At 41.7% G+C, this 16859-nt stretch overlaps 1 protein-coding gene across 3 annotated transcripts in view; it reads left to right on the forward strand.

Moving 5' to 3' along the window:
• The first annotated feature begins 214 nt into the window (after positions 1-214).
• Positions 215-16859, forward strand: part of LOC120894154 (protein Skeletor, isoforms B/C) — a 35536-nt gene continuing 18891 nt past the window's right edge. For 2 of the 3 annotated variants that reach the window (XR_005738175.1, XM_040296572.1), the window contains exons 1-3: positions 215-2085; positions 14993-15069; positions 15264-15415. Coding sequence is in view for 2 of the 3 variants with exons in the window: in XM_040296572.1 (XP_040152506.1) it covers positions 1716-2085; positions 14993-15069; positions 15264-15415 (599 nt within the window). In the remaining variant the exon portion in view is untranslated. The remainder of the gene's footprint in view (positions 2086-14992; positions 15070-15263; positions 15416-16859) is intronic. The other variant, XM_040296570.1, reaches the window with a different exon arrangement.

The following is a 16859-nucleotide window of genomic DNA, read 5'->3' on the forward strand; positions in this document are numbered from 1 at the left end:
CTTTCCCTTTCGGCGGCTCGCACCGGTGAATGGAGCATGCGAGAGATCGAAACCATCCGAAGCACACCTTTCGCTTGGGAGGGGAGCAAATGGGAGTTGTTTTTTTCTTTTTTGCATCTCGTGCTCCCCCCTGGCCCATGGTTGCGGTCGTCGTCATCGTCGTCGAAGTCGTCGTGTCACGGATTCCGGCGCGGCGGCTTGCTGTGCGCGAACGCAAACACTACTACCCCAGTCCGAGACGAAAATCCCTGGCGAACGGACACACGCGGCACCAGCAGAGCCTCCTCAGCAAAGCGTACTCCTTCTTGCAGTGGTGCAGAAGTTTTTTTTTCGATTTGGTTAGTTCGGGTTGTACAAAAGTTTAAAGCGCCCCCCCCCAACTCCCACACACTGCTCCCCTCCCATCCAACAAACACGTGTGCATTGTGTGTGACTCTGTGTGTGTGCTTTTTTTGTGTGTGCTGCAAATTAAAAAAAAAAGTTTGCCCAAGCTTTCTGCCATTTTTGGTATGCCACATAGGCTTTCAATTTACTCCCGAATTTCCCAAAAAAGGGAGTAGGCAAACATTGTGTTTGTATGTGTGCTTAGATTTTCCGGGATTTGTTACCGGGATTACTACAATGCTGGATAAAACACATCTCCGACCATAGCAACGCCGTACACCTGTGCCTGTGTCTTTGGACGGCCAGCGACCACTCCTCCTTCACCGGCTCCACCAGTAATTGGTCCTGCAGGACCCGCGAGGACAGGACAGGCAGCCACACCAACTCAGTTCTTTCAGTGCTGATCTCGGAAAGTGCAGAAACGTTTGTCATGATGCTGATATAGTGAAGTTGAAACGATTTCACGCTGCACGCGAACGCTTTGGTTCAGTTTGTATCCGTTTGATTTGGTTTCGTTTATTTGTTTTGCGTTTTTCCAATTTATTTTGAACTTAATTTTCCTACCCCCGCCTATGCAAAAAATGTATGACTAGTGGGTGCGGTTCAACCAGTTTAACCAACCATCAGGCGGGTCATATAGAACGGCCCAGTGAAAGTGCATCATAGCATGCGGTGTGCAAAGTTTTCTGGCTGTGAGTTTTGGAATACAGAACTTTGCTTCCATCGCGTCCAACTCGCGCAAAAGTGCAATCGTGCAAACGCAAAAGCTTGAAGAAAATATTCCGTGAAAGTGTGAACAGAATCACCGTTTCGATGTCGCAACGACACAACGATTAACATCGAAGATTTGCTTGCGAACAGCCGCACAAATAGCAACGCATACAATCGTCATTATCACCGGGATGATGTGGAGCAGTGAATTAGTTTGTTCAATGAAGAGAAATGAGTGTTCAATTTAACCTAACCTTGTATTGATTTCAAGCTAGTGAAGTAATTGTTTATTTTTTGTTTGTCCATTTTTCTTTCGTTTAGTTGGATACATTTTGCGTTTATTTGTTTCTTCTATCTTGGTTTCTGCGGTTTCACAAGTGCACGCAACTCGCATCCTTCAGCCATCGAGAACATTCGTCCGGAGTAAGTGAACTTGTTCGCCCGCCGAGCTTACTCTCCCAGCGTCATGTGCTGTTGACCGCCATTTTGGAAAAGTGAAGCAGTCGCGTGTAAAAGCAGAGCAGTACAATCCTGCAGCACTCCCGAACCCAACTGTGGCCCCCCTGCCGCTCAGTACGGTCGGTCGAGCGCGGGACGAACCGGAGAACGATCCGGAACGAATGATGGCGGCCATTTTGGGTCGCGAAAAACCGCGCCGCCAACGGCGGGCCGGGGAGGATCCTGTCGCCGCAAGTGAACGCATCCAAGTGAGCGACGGTGAGAGTGGTAGTTGTGGTCAGAATCGTATGGAGCAGGCGCTAGGGCCGCCACCAAACGCAAGGACTCCACGATTGTCCTCCCGGTGCTTTTGGTCGGTGGAGGAGGAGGAGGAGATGATGGAGGATGGCGAAATGGAAGTATTACCAGATCGAAGGAGGGGAGTGGTGAGCAACAATGCATCGCACAGGCATTGGCCATGGTCAGGGTCGCGCGCCAGGGATACGTCGCTTCTCGTAGGACTAGTGTTGGTGCTGTTACACACCGTAGAAGGTAAGTCGATTAACTGTGCACTTTTCATTCCTACCTTTTTCGGGGTCAAGATGTCTAGTGATGCCTTATTTCTTAGAATGTAGCCTGCGATCTAGCATGCTCAAGGAGCTGAAGAGACATGTTCAAAATTATGTGGAGGGCTTTTCTTTGTCAGGTGCTTTAGCGTATAAAATGTGAATGATATTAGCATGGAACAAATACAACAAGATAAGAGCTCTTTTACTTTTTTTAAGCTATATTACAAGAATGTCATGAAGTCATAAACGATGTGTTAAAATGTAAATGCGGTTTAATGTTTGAAAACGTTATGGACAGTAAAATACTTTGTTTTGTTTGATATTTTGTTCAACAATATGAACTTGGCATAGAAGCAATGGTTCATGCACTACGCACTGACCCTACGCCGTCGTTCCCGCGCCACGTAAGAAGCTACAAGCTACAATTATGCAATTTTGCCCCAGTGCGGTAACGCTTGATAGGGTTTTAATGTACGATCCGACGTTTCAACAGCATTAATCAAGCCTGAGCAAACTCGCTCTTCCACGTGATGGGAGCATAATTTAGCGCACAAAAGACACTAAACAATAGGGCCAAATGTTCAGAGACCCACAGACCGCCGTCTGTGTGCGGTTGGGCTCAGTGTTGTGTTGAATAGAGCCAACGGTGGTACAAACTGCCTGCGTGAAGGACACTAGACACGAGACAGAAAGGCGAAAGGTTCTACATCATCTTGGTACAAGAATTCTATGTTTTTTGCTTACTTTTTTGAATGGAATTGGTATCCCCTTCGCTTACTTTAAGGCACAGACATACACACACCGAATTAACACACAAAGCAACAAAGGCTTTTATTACAAACCCTCAAACCCATGGCTTGTACGAGGGGCTAGTGCTTGCATAAAGTGGCTATAAATTTTAATACCAACTCGAAGTAAAGTTTAGAGCCGTACTCTTAAGTGACACTACCTTCCCAAGCTGGCAATGAGTTTGCTTAGAGCAGATGAATCTTGTTATATTTATACTCATTCTGAATGATTGTACAGTTCGCTTTATAGATTCAACAGTCGATGAGTTTGCCTTTTTGCGACTATTCAATATAAATTTATTTTTTATGGAAAAGGTTAAAGTGCTCAATCTAAACCACAAGGCTTTCACTAGACCGCTGAGCTAAAGCCATCATCAATGCTCTCGTGTTGCTTATCCGTCTACCTTGAAGTTATCCCCTCCAAGCAAACATAATTTCGTACACCTGCACCCCTTGCTAGGCGAATCCTCCTTTGAAAATTGTCTCTCAACTGACACAAAACCGTCTTGGCAGCGATTTTTAGCGGTTGCGTCAATCACTCCATCTCTAGTGCCGGAGAGGATGTTTGGATGCCTTTCACTTTATGTCTCTTGCAAGAAGCGCAAACAGCTCGAACAAGGCAAAAGAATTACCTTCATTCATCTTGTAAATTGTATGCGTGGTTTTGAGCTAGAGAGACATCATTTTAGAGTCAAATCACGATCCCATAAAAATGGAATGAAATAAACACACAATTCATGCAAACGCAACAAAGCTTCGCTGGTAGCAACTTCACCGGAACAAGCTGAATTTACTGTTCTTAACATAATGCGTAACAATTTTCCGAGCTCCGAGTCCCAACTTCTAGAGCGAATCAACCATGCGTAACTACCGATAACCTGAAACTATCAATTTGAACTCTCGCTTGAACGGAACATACGATAGTCAGTATCAACAGCTCTCGTAGCTAGCAGTCTTGCCCCGATGCTTCGAAGCCAAACGAAAGTAAACTTGTTTTCTCGCGCCGCCTTCTGCCAGACGCACCCATCCTCCCTGTCCCGCTATTGCAAAACTGCATTACGTAAGCGGAGTGGAAAGTGGTGAGTGTGTGATACCTTTCTCTCTCGTTCCATTTCTTCCCATGCTTCCCATGAACCGATGCAGTTGTTGTTCTATCGCAAGCCGTACGAAGCGAGCGAGCTCGTGTTCATTGCTCCACCAGTCTACCTCGGTTAATTGCAAACCACAACAAAACGTGGTGAAAGTCGATCGCGTCAAGAGCGGCAAAATGTATGTCGATCAACCCATCGGTGGGTTCGTCGCCTGTACGTCAATTGACTTTAGACGATTGGCTTACTCAGCCCAACGAAGGTACAAACTCGAGCATGGCGCATAAAGACTACTTCCGTAAACTTTGCTCTTTCGGTTTATTATTTTTCCCACTCTTACGCTTTCTCACCATAACACGATGCTTTTTTTATCTATAAATTTAAAAGACTGAAAGCAAGTATGGTTTGTGAAGAAACTGCTTCCCCGTCTGTTGGAGAGTTTCTGTTGCGTAATGCGTGTTTTTTGTTTCTTCTGTGTGCAATTCTTGTACGGTATTGATACATATTTCGAGCACTGGTCAAATGTGAACACCTTTAACCTGTGGCGATGGCAGCCAAAACAAGGGTTACGTAGGTCAACCTAAACCAGTTTGTTCGAGAAATAGGTGGTCAGTTTGATGCTGTGCCAACCAGACGACACAAGAAGCTGTTCGTTTTTATTTGTGTCCTGTGTGCTTGTGTTTTTAGTTGCATTATTAAAAGTGCTTAAGAAAAGCTGCTGATATACAGCTCGACATGCAACAAAATAAATGTGAGGTATCTACACAATGTGAGGTAGCGGATAATAGTATCTCGAGTTAAGTGACAGTCTTGATTACATATAGACGTTTTATGTGATCTATCGTTCTATAAACATTTTGTTTATAAAGCTACATTTACATACATTATAAAGCTACACAAGCGTCGCAAGCATTTGGTAACATTAAAGGATAAGTCAATTACACTCGGGTTGTCATTAAACGTTTTGAACATCAAAAGTAAAGGATCCCTAGCACAATACAAGCGAGAACGATGGTCAATGTATAAAAAATGTCTGATTCGTAAATGTCTACTTGAGACGTACAAATTGACAAGAGACAACAATTGAGGTGCATCTATGTGACCAGTCAGTACTTTAAAAACAAACATACACTGAGCAACTAGTGTTTGGTTCTCTAATGTTTCCTAACCTAACAGATGACAGCGAGTTTTATACGGCGGAATACTATCAGTGTTTCTCCACGGAAGCCGTTTTATCGCAATACGTGATTTTTTTTTCTAGCCTGTCAATTCTAGTTATTTGTACAGGGAACCAAGCTACTGACGCATACTCAATTATTGGTCGTACAAAACAACAATACAGATAATTTAAGCACAGTGGATCGTGGAACATTCTGCTTGTTCTTAAAATATTTCCTAGCATCCTATTAGCCTTTGTTATTACCGAGCCAACATGTTAGTCCAAACAAAGTTTATTGTCAAGTAAGACGCCTAACTTCTTTACTGTCTCAGATTGTGTTAGAGGCTTGGCAGAAATACAATATGTGAACTTTATTGGAGTACTAGAACGAGTGAATGAAATAACAATACATTTACTTACATTGATGGCCAAACAATTTACATGACACCACGCATAAAATGTAGAAAGAAAGTTTTGTAAATGTTGACAGTCACTAGCAGATCTTACTGGGTAATACATTTTTAAATCGTCAGCATAAAGAAGCACAGTACACTCAGTCATTAATAAATAAATTAAATAATTTCGTATTCGTTTCGCATTTGTTAATAAATAAATTAAATAATAATTGCTCTAAAATACTCCCCTGAGGCACGCCTGATGGTCGACTAAATTCTTAGGAAAAATTGTCTCCTATTTTAACTGGTACAGGGCGATGCACGAAGTAGGAATCAAGCCACCTAATTAATCCTGAGTGAAAGCCAAGCTTTGAAAGTTTAGCGATCAACGTTTGAATATTAACACAATCAAATGCAGAGTTAAAATCAGTATAGATTGTATCAACTTGCATCGCTTTATCTGGCTTCTCAAAACAGTAATGTAGAAACTGCAATAAGTTTGTTACCGTAGAACGACCTGGTATGAACCCATGTAGTAGTGGTGTTAAATGGAAAATAGTGCCTAGCAACAGGAGCTTATGAATCAATAACTCAAACAATTTAATGACTGCACATAGCATAGAAATAGATCTATAGTTACAAATTGAGGATCTGTCTCCTTTTTTATATACCGGAAAAATCCAGGATTTTTTTCCAAAGAGCTGGGAAACACCCAGATTGAAGCGAGTTGTTGAAAATGATAGTGAGTGGTGATGCCAAAGCTTTAATGAAGGAAGTAACTACTATCCCCGGGATGTTATCAGGACCGCTAGCTAAGGATTGTTTTAGAGGAGCTTCAATAGTTAAACATCTTTAACCGTTTATGAGTTAAGGTTGATCCCATATCATAGTTTTCCTACCATGTCATAGTACTAGCGGAACTTAAAAACTTTAGTTTAATGATCAATTGTGTATACATTTGGTTGCTTTGCAATGACTAGGTATACTGAGCCGAAAATTTCATATAGACCAATCGAAATTTCCCATTGTTTTGAACTGATTTATGTTGAGTTTCAAAATTGAGCAGAATATTATAATTTTTTAATCCAACCAAATAAGCTCTCAAAAATCATGCGAACAATCCACCGAGAAAATATTTACACCACCGTATAGCTGAGAAAACGTGAATTTGTTTGTGGGGTTAGTTGAAAAAAACTTTCTTTTTGTCACTGAAAAATTCAATTTAAAAAAAGTTACAACTTTTGGGGCAAAAGAGCCATCTCTATTTGGGGCAAGTGTGCCACCATCTTTCATAGGTCAAAAATGTAAACATTGTTGTAGTGTTCAGCGGTATGGTGCGCTTTTACGAGCGGTTTCTACTCCGGAAGAACAGACTAGCAACAACCCATATCGCGATACAGTTTGTGATGAAAAGGGGTTCATTGGTTACTCAAGACATGTAGGAATACATACACTAGTGCCACAAACGTAAATATTTCCAATTATCTAAGAAATACGGTTATTTTAACCAGGTGGCCGTCTTGCCCCCTACGAGTGGCACTCTTGCCCCATAGCCCAAAAAACAACGTCTTTTTGGATCCTTTTTCAAACGCTTCAAAAACTGTTTTTTTGCACTTTTTTCAAGCGAAACTCATTTATAAGTGAGGAAATAGATGTAAAATGGTTATGAGATTTAAATCGGCTTTTCACTAAAACACGTTTTAGTGAGTTATAACTTGAAATGCTTAAGGTGGCACACTTGCCCCAAATTCCGCTACCTATAATGGATCACCAACTCTGACTCTCTAATGCCATTGCATAGAATGATCTTAGCAGAGTATCGCAACGAACGTCGCTGAGCAAACGGATACCTGCAAAAGTAAAAGTCATATAATGATTAGATAGGTTTTAGTAAAAAATAATCTTGTAATCGAAGCTTCCGTAACAAACACTGGATATGTTTTTGTTATTGTCTTCATAGTCATAAATAAAAAAGGGACAAAGAGTTTTAATAATCAGAAACATTTTTTAAACAGCTGACTCAACAATAAACTACACTATGTGTTTATTTCTGTTAAGAAGCACTCACTTGGACATGAACGTGAACATTTAAATTATGTTTTTAAATATTACATAAATAAATAAAAAACAATCAGCTGAAAAGTCATTAATACAGATAAAATATTAATTTCCTTCCGTTGATTGGCTGCTTCCATTCCATTCCAAACGTTTGTATCTAAACACCACATCTGAGACCGATTTGTTCAGCATTAAGCGTACATAATTAACAGATCATACCATTTACCTCTTACCCTCTCCCAACTGTGAGAGCCATACAATTTGTTCTCACTTTCACACTCAAAATTCCCCTCCGAGCGTTCATATTCGATGGATAGGATGAAGCTAATGTAGAGGGTTACGATTTTTACAACTCCCCAAAAATTCATAACTAGGCAGCGAACAGTTTCTTCCCCGAAATGTATCGTTCAAAAGATGCCCTGTACCGCGCGTTGTCGATAAGGCTTTCATAATAACCATATCGATGGTTACCATAACATCCCAGATCCCCGGACCGAGGGCGTACTATCAAAGGAGGAATCGTCGGAAAAAGCAACCAACGCCGACGCGAGACACGTGTTGCTCGCAAAATTAAGTCATAAATCATAAAAAGCAAAAACCCTCCATGTGCCTGGGAGATACTTCACGGGCCGGATCTGTGTTGTGCGTAACAAATTGGAACATGCACACACAGTGGTTGCATGGTTTGGGCTATGAATATAGTACGTAGTTTGAATTATTTGGCCTAATGGAATAGTTATCTTTCAGATCGTTTTAAGAGCACGTTCTTTAGAATAACTGCATTAGACCAAGAACGTTGCACTAGTATTGCACATTGCCATGTGTTGCACAAGTATTTCACATTAAATTTTGTTTAACTAGCTTCTCAATAGTAGTATTGATAGAGCTTAGAAGCAATTAGATTACTGCCATTCGCAAGCTTTAGTCATACAATGTATGCTACCTAATCCTTTAAATACTCGCTGAGTGTTGCGGCGAACGTACACCTTGCAGTAATATTGAATATCTTCGTCTGTATCATGTTTTTTCCCCTTAATGCTCCATAATTTTACTCCATCTGCTCCATCGCGTATGAAAGCTTACACTAAAAGCCACGGTAGGATCACGATATGCAAAAAATGTTTTCTATCCTTCGCGCTTTTGTTATCGTTTTACTTTATTTTTTCTTGCTTCCATTTTGCCGTACTTTCTCCTGCTGCGTCATAATGCACTAAGTTTATGATTGTGCAAGCGTACCGAGCAATTTCTGGAAAAAGGATACAAGAGCTTCCCACCCAGTGTCCATCCCGAGCTGTGCGGACGGAAAGAAAACTTTTGCGGCTCGTTTTACGAATGGGAGGACATGCAGCTCGGAGAAGAGAACAGACAGACGATGCAAAGAGGACGTACACTAGCGTACCAGCGTACGTATCACTCTCATTAGAATACCGAGAATGCAATACGAGACAGTGAAATATGAGACCTCTCCATAACTGTGCATTGTGCAGCCGTCTACTGTTGCTGCCACTACGGGGACAAATTAAGCGGAAAAGTGAATTCTGTAATGAGGCCGGCAGCAAAACTGCACTTGCGTGGGATAAAAAGTTTCGAGGGAGTTTTTCTACCTCTGTGTACGGCAGTAGGCAAGTGTACGCCCGGACGGGAAAATTATTCAAACGCCACGTTGATGTGCTAAAGGTGCAGAATTGAGAGCGCTGCATCAAGATTTTGTAGCAACTTGTTAATTAAATGTTTTATTTTACGTTTTACTATGAGTCAGATGAGCGCGCTTGGGACCGCATGAAGCTGATGGGATTGCATTTAGCTTGTTTGTACAATGTGCAAAATGTTTGTACCATTTTGAATTTAATATTTTCTAAGCCATTTCAAGCAAGTTTCAACATACTTATTGCAATCCCAGAGAATATTATACCATCAATTAAAAACCATTATTTTTTCCTGTTTATTTGTTATTACTTATCTCCATTTAAACTTTCTTTTAAAATAACCTTTGTTACATCGTTTTTATCTGCTTCCTAAACGACATACTCTCATCCGTTTCACCATTCCGCACCGATTCAACCCGAAACCGAAAAAGGAATGCTGACTGACACAGAGACAGATAGTATCGCCTCGATTCAGCAACCTGCAGCCCCCGATCGAACACCAGCAGCAGGGACAAATCCTTTCCGAATCCGTGTCTTATGCACATCCCCCAGTCCCATTATATTATGGTGGCCGTAATGAGCTCACCGCTTCCGAATAAATGTCGAATCGGGCACCCAGAACGTCGCAGATTATATCGATAATAATCATCCACTTTCCGCTCTGTGCTCCTCCCCAGGCTGCTGTGCGGCAGGCCGGAAAGAAGTTCATTAAACATTATTAGTTCGGTGTGACGCCGGGCGCACATCATATTTTTACCATTTGCCCCTGTTTGAACGGGGGAAAAGGGCGATACACAACCCTCGCCAGTTAGAAAACCCATTTTTCCTCGATACCCGAATAATCTGTGGAGGGGTGCCAGAGTGTTGGGGGTGCGAGGATGATTGGTGGGTGAAAATGCGAAACGTATCCCTGTATCATTTCGTCGCCTTCTTATTGCTTCCGAGAAAGAAAATGTTCTTGTCATCCCTTTTTTCTTTCTTTGCTTTCCGTTTTCTTTACCATTTGTAAGCAAAAAACGGAAAAATAATGATCCCTTACTCGTGTGGCGCGTGTCCTTTTTTGGAGATTTCTCATATTTATCAACCTCGATCTATTAAGGGGGAAACATCCCCATTTTCCCGAGATTGTTATGGTGCTCTAAAATCGTTTGTAGCAAGCTTTATATGTTTTGCAGTCCTTGGAAATTTTAAAAGGAAACGTGCCACGCAATAACGCTTTTCCGGGCCTAGATCTATCTGCTATCCGGAAAAGTGGGTTTAAATATTTGTATTTTTCGGTGGCAAGTTCGACTTTTCTTTCTTTTTCACATCAACAAAACTAGCAAGTTCCCAGATTGCCTTAACCATACTTATGAGCAACAGTAAATTTCACCAGATTTCTCATGCTAGAAGCATATTAATTGCTTAACCCCGCAGTACTACAACCTTCAATGCTCCGAGACGGGCGTAAAATCGATGAAATACTACACCAGTCAATAGGAATCGCAATGTTGCTTTGCCCAACCGAACGGCCGTTGACGTTTATCAGACAGCTCAAGTGCCACCCGAGTGTAGGGAGTCAAGTTTATTGATTTATCCGATTTTCCATTATGCATTCCGTTTGCCCACGGCTTCAGTTGAGGATTACTACCCTTCCGAGCGTCACATCTTTGCAAAAGCCTACGCACTGGGAATAGATTTTCCACCAGCCTACAATGCTAGATATGATCCTTCTCCCCAAGCCGCCGTCTGCTGCATCCTCCCTTTGACTCCCTGTCTACAAAATGGCTGACCTCGTAATCCAAACCTCGGCGGCAATTGGCATCGTATCGATTGTACGGTAAATATTTGAAATCATTCAATAACTGTCATCGGGTGGAGCACACTGGAGCAGGGGACGCCGACCTGGCGTTTGGTTTAATAGACAGTACCGATTTCGTAGACTTTGCTTTAAACGGTAGCATCGTGGCTTCACCGCAGGTCTCATATTTCGTCACAAACACACACTCATAAAGAAAGCGGAAACGCAGTGAACGATTTCCTTAAAGCCGTTGGCGCTAACATCACTATGCTATCGTGTTGCTAGCATTAATCAATCTGCTTCCTGGGATGCGCGAGAGCTGTGCCGGTAGCGGCGATGAAGATGATACGAAAACACGGTCGCATGCTGCTGATCTAATTTCCCAGGGCAACGTAATAGGATTTGGTTCGGTTGGTCGTTTCGAGCTCGTTTAGTCGAATTGTCTACCACCGACTGACGGTTTAAGCAAACCGGAATCGTTCATTACTGGCTGGTGTGCAAGAGGTCGTAGCCGTTGCTCGCTCGCAAAAGGACGAGGAGCCGTGAGCCGGGGAAATGTTTTTCAAAGGACGACACAAAAAAACACACACACATACATGCGCTCCGGTATTATATCCATCTAGATCGTTCTAATACAGGTTTCACCTAATTCAATGAAGCAGAAGACACGGCACACAGTTATGTAGCATCATCGGTCCTCCCCAGGAGAGTGAAGTAATACATGTTGATAAAAGCGAATTAATCCTGTCGCAATGTGTGTGTTTGTGATACGCATCATTTGAACTTTCCAGAGACATAAAGAAGAAAAATAAGGTTTCGTTTATAAGAACTACAAAAAAGCATTTGTAAGCTCATTGGAATAGCTTTCTTTTTTGTATGAGCTCTTATCAATCTTCCATCTACATTCGTTTCATTATTTCATCAAAAACAATTCATCAAACCGGTTTCAACATATAGTTTAGAATAATATTATCACCAAAATCAAAGGGGGTCGTATACTGAATGCTTCATTCAGTGGCTTACGGTTATTGCAACCCTTTCGATGTCGTGAAGAACTGTTTGGCACAATCATCGTTTCATCTAAGGTTCAATTTTTCTAAAAAATAAGAAATTATAATTTGGTTTTGTTTTTTTTTTTTGAAATTAAGCTGGTTGATTGAACAAATGCTTTAACCTGTAATTTAGATTGGACGAAACGCTGAACGGTTCATAGCTTCACAGTACCATAATTGGAGTATGAATATTGAGTATGTACTTTTGACGTAAATATACTTTCAGCGGTCGTGTATTTTAAGGCTTATATACCTAAAAACAATGATCATGTGTGGTGTTACCATCTGTATTTTCATGGCATATTGTAGTAGCGATATATATAAAACACATATATATCTTAAATGCAAATGTTAAATTTATTGGTGCTTTACTAATACATTTTATAACATGTATAAACTTATACATTTACGGCGGTCTAGATTGCAAATCGGTCTAGATTTTGAGGGCAATTATCGTATAGTTTGAACATTTTTTTTATTCAGGACTGACGGCTTTGCCGTATTGCTTAGTTTAGATTGAACATATTACATTTCAAAATAAATGGGTGCATTAGCGAAGAACTTCCACACACAGGTGTTTTAAATTTAAAAAAAAATAGTAAAATTAAAATGGAAAAACCTTTGTAAAGTAAAAGAAAAAACTTTGTAAACAATCATAACACATATTATAACCCATGATTGTTATCCTGGTGAGAAATATTTCTCACTTTTAGACACACCCAGACTCACACACAAAAACAACATCGATACATTTACCCTGTATGGTGTAATTGTCCACCCATCATTCCCATTACTACATTAGACTCACTTAACATCTGTGCGACATCGAGTGGAATGTAAAATCATTGGGACCGCCACCAGCGCGGTTAAACGTGAAACAAGATGTTTCGCTTGGCGTAACGGTACCGCTCATCGATTTTCCCTTCAAGCACCGCTCGTCCGGCGAGTGCGAAAAGAAATACCCCAGGAACCCTCCTGCATACAAACCAGCAGCCATCCCGTTTAATATCGTTAAAAGTCTTTTGTTCCCGGTTACCACGCCATTAAGCCGGATGGTGTTTGCTGCTGTTGTGTTCTCTCCCTTCGCCGGCTATTGTAGCCGCGCGCTGTACTAGTGCGCGGAAAAGAAGGTGCAAAAAAGGGACCGAGGGTGGATAAATAAATGTCCCATCACATCGTCGTTGTCGTTGTCAGCATTAATTATCCAATCGCAGAACGTTTCATAGCCAGCGACAGTTTTCATTTCCTTCGGCCGGTTTTTACCTCATCTTTCCGACGGCGGATGATGCTGGATGGATTGGATTGAAGTTTTCCTCGCTACGTAAAGAGCCTTTGCTTTCAACAGACGTCCGGACGCCGGCTAATGCTCGCATGAAAAGAGTTTTCCTGCTTTGATGAGTTGCCTTAAAAAAAAAGTGCTCTAGAATTGAAACCACTTTGGTGCGAGTTTCCATGAGCGTCCTTGTAAGTTTTCCCTTGCACTAACCATTTCGCGCACCTTTCGAATGTATCCTCGCCACGGTACAATATCAACTCACCTACATATATTCTGCTCCTGCTCTAACAGCTCGATGGCGGACGAAGTGTTTGCTTAGCTTTAATATTACTTTTCTAAGCTGCCCTCGGGGGAGGAAACCCCTCAATCAGGTCTCAAGATGCAATCTGAATCGACTATTGACCGGATCGGTGTGGGGTTGCAAATGCCCTACCCCTACGCAAGGTTGTAGAGCGAACAACGGGATGGGTATGACCGGAACGCGGCGGCGCTTTTTTTATTGCAAGATGTATCTACTTTTTTCCGGCACGGTATGCATGGGCGCCGTTGTCTGTTTGCTAAAGCTTGTTGGCTCTGGGCGGAAAATCCGTCCAGTTACAAACCTATCCTGAGCCGGTGGCAATGGTGGAAGTGTGGCGTGTGGCACTATTTACACAACAGTCTGTGATGCGCCCGCCGGAAGGCACGCTCGACTCCAGGTTCCCTGCAAACCGTTTAAGGATCTAGCCATAGACAGGTTGCAAAACAGGCAAGGGCTCGGAATAAATCGACGAGGGTGTATCCGGCACCATTCGTAATCTCGATGTTCGAGTTTTTAGTCAACGTTTTACAGCTTGTTTAACAACCTGCCGTGATTTGACGCAACCAGTGCATGTTTAACCAGCAGAAGCGAAAAGTTTTGTTTTTTTTTTGTTCTAAAAACGTAGGGTTTATTATTTATGCTAGATGATTAAACTATTCAATCTGATATATTTGACTATTTCACACTGATCTTTGTTTAGTACCTAGTGCGTAGGATTTCCAGAATGAGTGTTTTTAACGCACTGAAAATTGAATGCTGGTACTAAGTGTTTCCATATGATTTCCTTTGAAGTACATCATAATAGAGAATGTTAATAGTGATGGCTACCAACAGTAATCGATTGTTAGAAGTGCTTTTGGTTTTAAGACTTGGTTCTTTGTAAGTCTACCGAGCTAAGCTTACTATGCCGAAGAAACTTGATTGTGCGCACTTCTTTTGTGGCTGTTATCAATACATCTATGCTTTTAAAATTAATATAAGTGAACCATTAGTCGTCTCAATGATGTAAATTAATGTTGAGTTCTAAATAACGTTTCGCAAATTTTACCAAGACATTTGGTAGTCAGGACAATTCAATTATTATTTCTAATTTACTATGCACTTGGTTACACTACGTGCTAAGCATATGCTGTTAAACTATCCTACAAGAAAGGATATTGTAATAATAGCACAGCTACATTGTGATAACATTTCAGTTAAACATGAAAGATGACAAAAAAACAACTTCTTTCAGTAATAGTGAGAGTTATTAGTATAAGATGAATAGTAACACACCAAACATACACTTACAATTTTCGTAGCAATCAATTAAATGCCTTTTTTACATTTCTTTCCTCTCGCTTTCAGTTGACAGTCGAGCACCGAAGGAACCCTACTACGGTCGTGAAATAGGGCATCTGACCAACTTCGGACACGGCATCAAGGTATTGTTAAAGAGATTTTCTTATAAACCTGCTACCGTAAGCGTAATGATCGCACGAGTTAAAGCATGTACCAAAGCTTGAAAAGAAAAAAAAACTATTTGCTTAATGTGTTCTGCAGTTTCATTCGCGATACCTTTGGGGTGCGTTTGTCTGATCCGTTTTCTTTTTTTTTTCTTCATTGCTACCGTATATAGGGACAAGTGTTTGCCGTCGATGAATCGACGCTGTTTGTCAAAGGATTCGCCTACGATGGTAACGCACCGGATGCGTTCTTCTGGGTCGGCAATTCACCTCGCCCAAGCCCGGAAGGATTCATCATACCGTACCCGGAGGAATACAGCGGGCGGTAAGTTTTGTTTGTATTGATGGTTTTTATTATTATTTTTCTTTGTGAGTAATGGTTTAGGGATACCTAGTGTATTTTGATAAATATGTGACTGTTTTCTATACTTTTTAAATTGTCGAATTTAGCAGCAAAGCAATCGAATGTTTTACTTTAGTCGAAAATGTCTTACGCACAGTTCAAAATGCGTTCCTCAATATTATGGGCACTTTACTTAAACCCCGTGTGTGTGTGTTTTTTTTTCTATTTTGAACGAACGGTCTAAAAAGGCCATATTGCTGTAATAGGTGTTAGGATGATCTATTGTTTGACCACGACTTATGATTTCACTTTCAAAGGTGTTTCTTTAAATCTGTGTTGCTTCAAATGAGGTGCACCAAAAATCGCTCACCTTCAATTTAGTTTCCGAATAAAAACCAGCCCCTTACAAAACGTGTCCACCCAGCAACGATATCTTAATTGGAACACTTCTCGTCTCATCTTTCTGCTCAAATTAAAAATGAAAATAAACTCAACTCAGCTTTGCATCCCATTCAACGGCGCTGCCCTAGTATGCAACAGGGTGCGACGCTGGCACCCGGAAGAGCTGCGCATAAAATTCACATAAATTTTTATTTCTCTCACCACCAACCACACCACCCTTACGGGAAGCTATTGCCACTGCAGGAGGAGTCACAAAATAAATGAACTTCCTGCAGGCGGGGCGCACCGACGGCACACTGTAAGGCTTCCGGTTTTTATCCACACGAGCGAAAGGATCAACACCATCATCCACCCGCCTGTGTTTGTTTGGACGGGGAAGTGTGTATATGTGTGTATATCTGTGAATCTTCACGCACGACTCCCCGTACTTTGAGCTGCTGGACGCCAGAGATTCTTCTCGGCCACCTGCCGTCCCGCACCCGGAGACGGAAGCCAGCGATAATAGTCCTGCATCCTATCTAATCTATTTTTATTTAGGGCTTTGGCCACAACCCCTCCGGAAGATGCTCACACTTTCTCTCTACCTCGCTTCCACTCTCCGGCGCTACGCATTCATACCGGGTGTCAGACCGTGCGTTCCCTCTACGGTGGGATTTCGTTACGGGGGTTTTCCCCCGTACGAACAGCGTGCGCAAAGAATTTGAATCATTTACTAGAGATTAAGTACCTTAATGTTACCACACTAACATTTTGTCACGTTTTCGGCATTTGCCCAGGGAGTGGCGCGACCCAGCGTGAGAAGTATATTTCCGCAGATTAGCGTGAGGATTCTGTCTGCACATCTACCGCTTCTCGCCAGCCAGCCACCCAGCCAGATAAGTGAAGAATGGGAAAGAAGGGAGTTTGCAAAATTAAATATTCAACAAATGATCGGTACGTTTAATAAGTTAATTCAATTATATCGTGATAGTACCACGTTGGCACACCCAAACACGGACGTGCACGACGGAAGATGACATAATTT

Source organism: Anopheles arabiensis, chromosome 2 (genome assembly GCF_016920715.1).
Source record: "Anopheles arabiensis isolate DONGOLA chromosome 2, AaraD3, whole genome shotgun sequence".
Taxonomy (NCBI): Eukaryota; Metazoa; Arthropoda; class Insecta; order Diptera; family Culicidae; genus Anopheles; species Anopheles arabiensis.